This window comes from Arachis hypogaea, chromosome 12 (assembly GCF_003086295.3).
Source record: "Arachis hypogaea cultivar Tifrunner chromosome 12, arahy.Tifrunner.gnm2.J5K5, whole genome shotgun sequence".
NCBI lineage: Eukaryota > Viridiplantae > Streptophyta > Magnoliopsida > Fabales > Fabaceae > Arachis > Arachis hypogaea.
The window spans coordinates 69,385,012-69,396,718 of NC_092047.1; the positions used below are offsets into that span (position 1 = coordinate 69,385,012).

General features: G+C 36.8%; 1 protein-coding gene across 1 annotated transcript; it reads left to right on the forward strand.

The window, feature by feature from the left end:
• The first annotated feature begins 3,392 nt into the window (after window positions 1-3,392).
• Window positions 3,393-5,732, forward strand: LOC140177047 (protein FAR1-RELATED SEQUENCE 4-like). Its single transcript, XM_072209341.1, has 2 exons — window positions 3,393-3,807; window positions 3,891-5,732. The coding sequence occupies exons 1-2, from the start codon at window positions 3,656-3,658 to the stop codon at window positions 4,123-4,125; spliced, it is 387 nt and encodes a 128-aa protein (XP_072065442.1). The 5' UTR covers window positions 3,393-3,655; the 3' UTR covers window positions 4,126-5,732.
• Window positions 5,733-11,707: the final 5,975 nt, after the last annotated feature.

The window sequence follows — 11,707 nt, forward strand, 5'->3', positions numbered from 1 at the left end:
TCTAGAATTACCCCCACCATTATCTTCAATCCCTCCTCTCTTTTTTTTCAAATTTCAAACACCTCCATTGCCTAAATACCCTAATCTCAATACCTAAAAACTTCAAATTACCATTTTTCTAACCTTAATCTCAATACCCTTTTTAGCAAATTTTAAATCTCTCTTTATTCTTTTCATCAATTTTACCACCTCCACCAACACTATCATCACCGCCACCGTCACCAACCGTCAGCCTCATCTTCCTCCTTCTCCATTGTCACAGCAACAACAACTTCACTCTAACTTTTAATTTTACTTCTCATCATCACTTCTCCAATCTTAAATCCTATCAACACTGTATTACCGCCATTACCATCACCACCTTTCCTCCATCACTTTCAATACAATGTCAGAAGGAGAAGCACCTTTGGATGCTAAAAATTGAAACTTTGGCAAGATCGCCTTGGTGGGGTCGCATGTGAGTAACACAGGAATCTTGCACATGATGGTGGTGATTTGGGAGAGTGAGAAAGTTAAACTTCGTTAATTATATAATAAATTTGTAATTTGTACTGTTGTAAATATAGGACTTTTTTCCATGGAGTCCATGAGCTTGAAGTGAACCTAGGAGGAGTTGAATTGCACCACAGGACCTTGCGCGCTGGATCTCGGTTCAGCCTCACTTCCGGAGCTTCTCCATCTAGCGTTGCGTGGGAACGGATGGATTGCCTGGTTGTCTTGTTGTCGTCTTTGTCATCGTCAGCGTGGAAAGATGGCGGTAGTGGTGGTTAGTAGAGTAGTAGAGAATAGAAGGTGATTAAGGTAGTGGCAATGGAGGTGTTTGAGATTTGGGAAAGAAGAGAGGAGGGGTTGAAGATAATGGTGGGGTAATTCTGGAATTTTATTAAAAAGTCAACATAAATTTAGGATTTGGGTATTTTTGTCGTACGGAATCCATCTTTAATGGATACATTAGTTTCCTTCTTTAATGGGTACTTTTGTCAGCGTTCGTAAAGTTCATGGGTACAAATAGTTGTTTTTCCTTGTTAAATCATATGAATTCTAATTTCCTTTTTTCTCGGGACTTTGGTCCCTAGTTTTATCATATAATAAGTAAACTATCATTTCTATTTATAAATATTTAAAATGTTGATAAATATATCGTAAAAAATGAAATTAATTTTGTACCTATGAAAGATAGCCTTCAGTTAACAAAATTACCTGAATTTGTAATTATTCAAAATTCTTAGACTAACCTTTTGAATCTAACCTACCCCACCAAATTCTAACTCTTCACCATCACCGCCACTCTAATTCCGAATCCTTTGCCACCATCATCCAAAATCTTCCTCATCCAACTCTCATCTCTAGCGGCTCCCACCACCGCCACCATTGCTACCACTACTACCATTGCAGCCTCCTTTCCTTTACCACAAAACTAGTTAAGGTCCACTTCAACATTTATGTTACTGCTGTCGTCGTTGTTTCTGCTCTGGTCAGTGTCGTTAACTGTCGAATCCTTGGCAGCACTAGAGAACGAGCAGACAGTTAGCCCCCAAACAACTCAGCTCTTGTGAAAAAAGGTGGCAACAACACCACCACATACGCCATTGTCGTTGTTGTTGTTGCTGCTGCTGCTATTAGTTTTTTCAGTCCCTTCCACAACCTCTCCTTCGCTAGATCTCATCCTTGGAAGCATATAGTAATCTGCTAGACCTGTGTCCACACCAAAACCGTACGATAACCGCAATAGCACAACCAAAACAACAACAACGATGATGATTTTCACAAAGACAAATAAATCAAACGAGTAAGAAACAGAAATGGTCGACAAGAAGATCTCGCGAGATGAAGTACAATATTATCAAAGCCAACCCTAAGAGCCAAAACTCTAATAATTGTCGAATCTTGATATGAATGCAAAGCGACGAAGCAAATCAAAAAATGAAATTGGAAGATTTAGAGTGTGGAAATGGAAGGAAGATCTCGTAATTGAAATTTGGTAAAAGCAGAGGAGAAGAGTGGGATATGTGATTTGAAGGAGGGTGAAAAGGAGGCGGTGACAGTGGCGAAAGCTGGGGATGAGATTTGGATGAGAAAGGATTTGAATGGTGGTGGCAAGGATTGGGGTTGGGGTGGGGGTGGTAGTGGTGGTGAAGAATTGAGAATTAAGGTAGCATAATTTAAGTCACTAACATGGTTCTGAGAACGAGATTAAAACAACTGATTCGAACCAATTAATTAGGAATTGACACCAAACGGGTCTGGTTCAAGGTAAAACTTGCTTGGGAAAGAAAGAACTGCTCAAAAAACGAAAAAAATTGTCAAATTCGTTAACCAATCAAACTTTTGCTACTTTTTAGTAGTTAATCGATTTAAATAATAAATCACAAAAAAAAAATATATTTTTAAATTATATATTTTATACATAAATATATTATTTTATTTGAAAAAGTTCTATATCCATGTAAAAAATACATGGATATTATCCAAGTAACTTCCTTCACACGCGCCGTCCCTCACCCCACAGTCGTTTGTTATACACGCGCCTCATATAACGTATATAACGTAAACCTTTTCTTCGTGATAAACTTTTCTGAATGTAAACCTTTCTCAACATAAACTTTGTTCTGTTGTCGCGTTTTCCTTCTTCTTCAACCTAATAAAATTCTTTGTTCTTTGCATTATGGATCTGGATTGACTTTGACGTAATTAGCTTCGTCGTTCTTCTTCTTCTTCTTTGTTTTTTCTTTGATCTGGAGTTTTGAATTGAAACAATGAATGAATCAACTTCAAATCAGTTGAATGAGTACGATTATTCTTCGAAAACGCATCAATTTGATGAGGTTTGGATTATTGAATTTTGAATCGAATTCAATGGAATGCAATTGCTAATTTTATTTGAATTGAATTGAATGTACGAAGGTGATCTGAATCTGAATTGAATTGAATTGAATTGATACTATCTAAATTGTAGACAGAGTTGTTTTGAATTTGGTTTTGTATAATGGATTATCTTTCGTTTACTGTTAGTAACCTTTCGGTTCGGTAAGTATTATAGAATTGTTTCACCGTTAATGAAGTTTTCGGTTCACCGTGCAGACCAGCTGTGTTGTGGATGAAAGATTTGTCTCAAATGTGGGGATGATTTTTTAGATATTAGAAGAAGCTGCAAAGTTCTACAAACATTATTCCAAACTTGCCAATTTTTCTACGAAAATAAGGAATACGACTCGGGACGGAGACAAGATTAAGAATCATCTAATTGTATGCACCAGAGAGGGGAGGTGGAAATCCAAGATATCTCCAACTCTGAAGACAAATCCCTCAGCTGGGTTAAACTATCCAGCTAGGATTTATGTACACATAATGAAGGACGTTGGTGTTTGGACAATTTCCAAAGTTATTCTGAATCACTCGCATCCTTGCTGTCCAAAACCAGGCTGAGATTCTCAAACAACACAGGGAGCTTAGCATATTTGTGCATCGCACCATCGAAACCCACGAGGAAGCCAGAATCAGACCGAGCAAAACTTACCAATCATTTGTGGCAGCAGCTGGCAGCCACCGTGAACTAGGTTTTATTGAAAAAGATGTGAGGAGTTACATCATAAGGGAAGTACGGAATATTTCCGAAGAAGATGATGCCAACGAATTTGGGAAGTACCTAGTAAGAATGAAAGAGAAGAACCAAAATTTCTTCTTTGAGCTCAACCTTGAAGGCGATCACTGCATTAGACATGTATTCTGGGCCGATGCAAGAAGCAGGGCTGCATTTGAGTATTTCAGAGACATGGTTTCATTTGACACCACCTATAACACAAATAGGTAATCGGTTCATTCAAATATATTTTGATGTTCAGTGCATGTATATATTTCGGTTCACTACAGTCTGCTTGTTATTTATGCAGGTACAATTTGGTTTTAGGTTCTTTTGTGGGCATGAATCACCACGACCAGTCGACACTTCTCGGATGCGCGCTGATAAAAAATGAGGACATCCAATCATTCAAATGGCTATTTGAGTGTTGGCTACGTTGCATGGGAGGAAAGACACCAAAAGGTATTCTTACCGATCAATGCGCATCGATTCAAAGGGCAATTGAGCTGTGCAGGCCAACAACAATTCACCGTTGGTGCATCTGACAAATTATGAAGAAGATCCCAAGCAAATTAAACGGCTACAAGGGACACATTGATATTGAACAAGAGACGAGTCATGTTGTTTGAAACTCGTACACAAAAGACGCATTTGACAAAAACTGGAACGATTTCCTTACAAAGTATTGCCTCGGAGGCAACAAGTGGGTTTCAGGTAATTGAGGTTTCAATTCGAATTAATGCTCATATCTTTTTTTCCAAAAGCATGCACTGTTTTCGGTTCACCACACCTTATGGGTTCGGTTTGTTTTGCAGAGCTATATAAGGATCGGCATATATGGATTCCAGTTTACTTGGATCACCACTTCTGGGCCGGAATGAGAAGCACACAAAGGAGCGAGAGCATGCATTTATTTTTCAACAAGTTCATTACACAGAATAGCTCCTTGAGACAATTTGTGAAGTAATACGGCAATTGCCTAGGAAGCAGAGAGAGAATTTGATGCTGCAGATTTTCACACCCTGATACCGTGCGTAACAAAATCAGCGATAGAGGCACAGTTTCAGCATGTATATACCCATGAGAAGTTCAGGGAAGTTCAAGCTCAATTTAGAGGTAAAGTGAACTGTATCACAAGATCAATGCATTCCACCCTAGGTTTCACAACATATGAAGTCATAGAGCAGGTTTCCAACTCCACATTCCACAAGTTTGTCGTCACCTACGACGCAGTATCATGAGATGTGAAGTGCCATTGCTTGCTGTTTGAGTCTAGGGGCATATTGTGCCACCATTCGCTAAGCGTCCTAAACTTTGAGCGAGTGAATAACGTGGCACCGAAATACATATTGGAACGCTGGAGCAAGAAGATAAAGAGGAGACATACACACATAAAAAACAGCCAAGATGAACCTCTATTGGAGCCGAGAAGTAAGAGATTTGATGAATTGGTGTTTCGGTCGCACAATATATGTGAATTTGCATCAGAGTCTGAAGAGTTGACCGGAATTCTATGATGAATCCATATTTGACGATATATTTTGCTTTGATTTAAGTGGATTTCATCATACAAACCCACATTTATTCATCAAAATAACATGCTTTTGTGTTTTCTCGCTAGATTGTGCCTAAATGTAAAAATATGCTATTTTGTACTTATTTTAATCACTTTTATCCCATTTTTATGCCATTCGATGCCATGACGTGTTTGTTGAGTGATTTTAGGTCCTAAAGGCAAGTTTGACAAGGCAAAAGTGGAAGGAAGCATGTACAAAGGGAGAAAGCATGAAGAAAACAAAGGAGAAGCACACATTGGAGTGTGCGTACGCATGAGAGCCACACAGACACAGCCATGTGTGCGTACGCACAACCGCCTGTGCGTACGCACAAGAAGAAAATCAGCATGTGTGTGTACGCATACACCTGTGTGTCCGCACACGTCCCAGCACGTGACTCACTTAATGGAAATCGCTGGGGGTGATTTCTGGGCCTCCAGAGCCCAGTTTTTGGACCTTCTGAAGCTGATTCTTCCCATATTAAACAAGGCCTCACTCTATGTGAAAGGGTGGAGCAACTAGGGTTAGATTTTAGTCATGTAGTTCATTTTCTAGAGAGAGAAGCTCCCCCTCTCTCTAGAATTAGGGTTCTTTATTTTAATTTCTTGTAATTTCTACTTTTACTTCTTGTTTCTATTTACTTTTCCTTGTCATTTATTGTTATTGCTTCTTTGTTCTTCTTCTTCATTTCTCTTATTATTTCCTTTATTTTGTCATTTTTATGTTTTATGACACTCTTGTTATTTTAATTTACAATTAATACAAATTTATGTTTTATGCTCATTTATTGCTTTTCTTAGTTGTTGTTATCATTTTCTTGCTTTGGTAGCTTTAGAATTTATTTAATGAATTTTTAATATTATTTTAGTTTCATGCACACCAAGTGTTTGATAAAATGCTTGACTTAGTTTTCACTTAGTTTTTCTTAACTCTTGGCTTGAAATTGGTGACATTGGTGATCTTTGAGTCATTGATGTCCATTCTTGTTTGATATATTAGAGTAGTTAGTTGATTTGGTCTCCCTTGACTCTGTGTGACCCCTTAGTGTTGACATAGGACTTAGGGATTGAAATTAACTATGCCTATTTGACTTATCTTCAATGTAAGGTTGACTAAGTAGGATTAATTCTTCATAATCATTATGTGTTTGTGGTCAATGGCTAGGATAGGTAACTTTAACTCTCAATTACTTGCCAAGAGGTTTTCTTGCATTTTAAGTTTCCTTTCCTTGCAGTTAATTGCTTTGACTTTTAATTGCTTTGATGTTTAATTTCTTGCATGTTTAATTTTCACACTCTTGGTTGAGAAACTGGGTGTTTGGGTGGAACTGAGTTGTGGATGTCCATTTCGCATTGTATGAGAATGGTTAATTGGTTTGGTTTCCATTGACGCTAGTCTTTCACTAGGTAATTAGTGAGTTGACTAGGACTTATGGATTGAGATCAATTACGCCTTTTGACTAATTCTCAAGGAGGATTGACTGATTTGGATTGATTCCACACAATTGCTATGTTTGTGGTCCATAACTAGGATAGGAATCCTAAATTCCCCAATTCTTGCCAAGAGTTGCCATTTACATTCCTTGCATGCTCATTTACTTTCTTGCTATTTATATCTCTTGCTCTCTTGCTTTCATTCTCAATTCTCCATGCTCTCTAATAGCCAATAATTGTACATTTTATTGCAACTCCTAGGGAAGACGACCCGGGAGCTAAATACTCTCGATTATTTTGTATTGGATTTAATATTTGATCTTGAGAATTCATTGTTGGTTTGGACTATGCTACCAACGAATTGATGCTTGTTTTGATCGATTCCAAACCTTAACAAGAATCCTCGTTATCATTCTACACTGAGCATTTGATAAGGTCATGGTGGAGATGGAAGAATATCAAGAGAGAAGCAAAGAAAAAAGTTTGTTAACACACAAAGAAGCGGCATTAAGCAATGTGAATGACCTTCAAAGCCCACCACGTGTCAAAACAAGAGGTCGGCCCTAGAACAGACTTGGATCAAAATCTGGAAAAAAAGATCTCAAATGCCATGAAGAAAAAGAAAGATACAGCTCCAAGCGAGGGAAAATTGACTTGCTTTTGATTAGTTAAAAATTCAATTGTTCATTTTGCTAATATATAATTAATTATGTCTTTTGTAGTTAAACCTTTTAGACTCTGCATCATTGATTCAGTCAAGCTCCACTCTTTACAATGTACCAGATATGAATTATCCAAGAGAGGATTGTACAAGTTTTAGCTTTTATTAATGTAAATTTTTGTTCATCCATGAGCAAATTTCGGTTCACCATGGTTATAGCAGGGGTAATTTCTGACTGTTGTTATTGTTTAATGAATAGTCACTTTTTTTGTGAAATTCTATATTGATATTTGCAGTTTTTTGATTCGGTGTATTAATTTCTAAGTTGAATAATTAGAATTTGTTTTGAGAAACGGGAATCAGGGTTTAGTATTCAGGATTTAGGGTTTATGATTTAGGGTTCAGGGTTCAGGGGTTTAAGGTTTAGTGTTAGGCTTTAGGGTTTTAGGATTTAGAGTTTAGGGTTTAGGGGATTATAGATTAGGGTTTAGGGTTTAGGATTTTAGGGTTTAGGGTTTAGTGTTAGGCTTTAGGGTTTTAGGGTTTTAGAGGTTTATGGGTTTAGGATTTTAGGGTTTTAGAGGTTTAGGGTTCAGTGTATTTGAAACTTTCGGTTCGGCTAGTGTATTAATTTCGGTTCACTGTGTTTCTTGGTGTTTCTAATATATTTGTAAATACACTGATTGCAATCACTGAGAACCTGAAATAAAACAACAGCCAGATAGTTCCAAGAGATTTATAAATTAACATCTCAGATGAGTACATTGAATACATTGAAAAAGTTATTGATATTAAGATTAGATACATAGATTAGCATTTACATTAATATTCACATATATACATTATTTTTTTAAATAAGTTAAACAAAATATTGTCAAATACAACTAGTGAATCACAGTATATCTTATTTACTATCTAAATCTCCATATGTGAATTTACAATAAGGGCTGGAGAGGGCAGCAGAAGGCTTTGACAGTCTTATTGCTTTAGATTTCCTAATCACTTGCTTTCTGATTTTGTTCATTTCATGCAACAGAAGATTTGGACCATATTGGTACCTGAAGTCATCAATCTCTTCCTACATTTCAATTGAAAGGAATTAGTTACATAACAAATGAACTCAACTAAAATAAGAAAAGAAAGAAGTTTATTAATTTAGAAAGTACTTACTTGTGTCCAAACTCTATATTTATATCTCTTCCCGCTCTTGATCTTTCGTGGATCGATTGTTTCAAGCCATTTCATGACGTATATTCCACAATCATAGCTAAGCAAGAATTGAATATAATACGATTAATGGTATACAAAATAAAATAAATTAAATATAGGACTATAGAAGAGAAAGATTCTTACTCTGTACGTTCACCATTCAGTTGGATATACTCTGCTTCTTTTCCCAGCCCATCTTCCATTAAGAGTTTCGCCCCAGCGTAAACCCTCATCTGAGAAATTATTAATCCCTGAAAGGGACACAAAAAAAAAAAGAAGCATAAACAGTGAATCGAACTCATTTCATATACTAAATTATTTGAATAATTTACAAGAAAATAACTTACAACAAATTTGTTCAGCATCACTCTTGATTCAAGTATATGTTTTTTCGGTTTATTGATAGGATCAAGCACATAGAATTTCTTTTTCTTGACATCAGCAATCCACAACCACCAATGAGCTCCGTTACAAATTGGCACAAATAGCTGAATTGTGGGTAAATGATAGAATATTTTAGTGGAAACAAATAACAAATGAGAGAATTATTGAAGAATGTTTATAAATTACAACTTACAAATGGATGCGAAACAAGTTTTCTTTTGTCAAGAAACTGGCGGTGGTGGGCATACTGCTCAACATCAAACCGGTATGCCTTGTTTGTCATTTTATCAATGTACTCCACGCCATGTGTTCCCAACATAAAATTCTGCAAAACGAAGATCAGTTAAATCAAATTTTCACCCAACCGAACACAATTCATATGCTGAATATGACGTGAAAAATATTCATTCATGAAGAAAAAAGTTTTCTTCATGCAAAAGAACTCAACAGAACACATAAGAATCAGGTGAACCAATATTAACATTCTGACTGAACTGAACAGGAATCAGCAGTGAATAAGAAATTTAGCTTACCACAATATCCAGTGGCACAATATATATTTGTTCCTAATACCGCTAAACTTTGATTTGGTTGAGAATAATGCTATATATACTGACAAACTCTGATTTCGTGATTTATCTTGTGCTTATTTTAGGGGATTTTACCGCCTTTTCCCACATTTATTCAATGAAATAGCATGGTTTTGTAATTCTCCCTTGAATTGTGCTTAAGTGTAAAAACATGCTTTTTAGGCCCTTAAATTGGTGATTTTGATTCACTTTAATTCCATTCGATGCCTTGATATGTTTGTTGAGTAATTTCAGGTCCATAAGGCAAGTATTGGATGGAAAGAATGAGGAGAAAAGCATGCAAAGAGGAGAATGTATGAAGAAACAAAGATTGGGAATGCATCAATCGACGCGCACGCGTACAAGGCGCGCACGCGCAAAAGTGGTCTTACATAAATACGCGCACGCGTACATGCCGCGTCCGTCCGGGTGAAGATTTTGCCAATCGACGCGCACGCACACATAGCGCACACGCGCCGATACTCTCACATGGCCCACTTAAAGGCAAAATGCTGGGGGCGATTTATGAGCTGCCCAGGCCCAAATCCAACTTGTTTCTGAGTGTATTTCATGCAGAATTGAAGTCCAAGCAAAGGGGGAGCAATTAGTTTAGCCAACATGAGCCTTTAGTTAGTTTTCTAGAGAGAGAAGCTCCCTCTTCTCTCTAGAATTAGGTTAGAATTAGGTTAGATTATTTTATATCCATGTTTAATTTCTTGATCTCATCTTGTTTCCTTTATAATTTCTCATTTCTATACCTTGATTCTCTTAGTTGTAATATTAATTTCTCTTTTATGTCTCTTTTGTGACGATGAACTCATGTTGGATTTGGTTTACATTTAATGCAATTTGATGTTGATGTTTTTTTCATTAAAGAATTGAGTTGTGATATTACATTTCTTACAATTAGTAGTTGGTAGACTTTATTATTCTTGCAATTTATGATGCTTATTTCTATTGCACTCTATGTGTTTGATGAAATGTTCTCCTTAGTTTTTGAGTAGTTTTGTCAACTCTTGGTCTAAGCTAAGGGAATTGGGTAAATTTGAGTCATTGGGTATAATGGATTTGGTGATTTGAGAACCCTTGGTGATCAATTTGACACCCATTGACGCTAACCCACTACTAAGTTAATTAGTAGGTAGGTTGGGACTTATGGGTTGATGTGATCAAACCTATTTGACGTACTTAAAGCTTTTGGGAAGTAGACTTAATAGGTTGGCCTCTCATGATTATCAATATTCGATTTGTTGACAAGGATGATGATCTCAATTACCTAAGTCTTAGCCAAGAGTTCTTTAACTTGTTTTCTTTAATCACTTGCCGAATTTACTTTTCTTGCCCTCTTATAAGCCAAAAAAACCCCTACCCCTTTATAGCCAGTAATTGAGCATTCTATTGTTTCCTAGAGAGACGACCCGGAGTCCAAATACTTCGGTAAATTTTCATTTGGGGTTTGTACTTGTGACAAAACCGATATTTTAATTTGATGGGAGAGTTGTTTGTTGGTTTGGAGCTATGCTTGCAACGAAGTAATTCCTTTCTTTAGGAAGAAAATCTAGACCGAAAACGATTCTTCTCTCATCAAATTAATGGTCGCCGTTGTCGGAGAAACACAATGGTGCTATGTTATTGGCTATTGTATATATTGTGAATAGCTTGAATTTTGAGTTGTTTGCTAGTTTTTGCTAGTTTAGGATTTTATTTTCTTTGTTTCTTATTAATCTTTGTTTTTATCTTCTCTTTCACTATGAATTCTCATCCTTTTGGCTATGAGTATAGTTCAACTTATGTTGTAGGAAATGAAAGCTCTAATGAGGATATATATCAAGGATTTGGAAATCAAGGATGGGAAGGTCCCCAAACTTATAAACAACCTTCATGGCAACAACCTCCTCCGAACTATTATGGGTATAATCCTGATCCTAATGTGTATCAAGCCAATGTGTGTGATGATCCTCATTGTGGTTGTCAACCACAATCGTCATATGCATATGATCCCATTCCTCAATATAGCCATAAACCATACTCACAAGCCTCACACCACCATTCAACTCCATATGACCATAACTCATACACACCATATCAACTACCATATGAACCATATCTAGAACAACCACCATCCCAATACCAATACTCCCAAGAACCACAAATTTTACATACACCACCTCAAGAATTCCACCAATATGAACCACCTTCCAACATCAACAATCTTCCCTCAAACACCGAACCCTATCTTCCACCACCACCTCCCGACAAAACCTTCATATTAGAACTGAGAGACCTTGAATCTCGTATCTTAAGGCGATAAGAGG

Bases quoted from the DNA above. Each gene is read 5' to 3' on its own strand.
- LOC140177047 (XM_072209341.1), top strand. From the start codon at position 3,656: ATGAAAGAGAAGAACCAAAATTTCTTCTTTGAGCTCAACCTTGAAGGC. The intron at 3,808-3,890 runs GTAATCGGTTCA...TTATTTATGCAG, and splicing joins ACCACCTATAACACAAATAG to GTACAATTTGGTTTTAGGTT.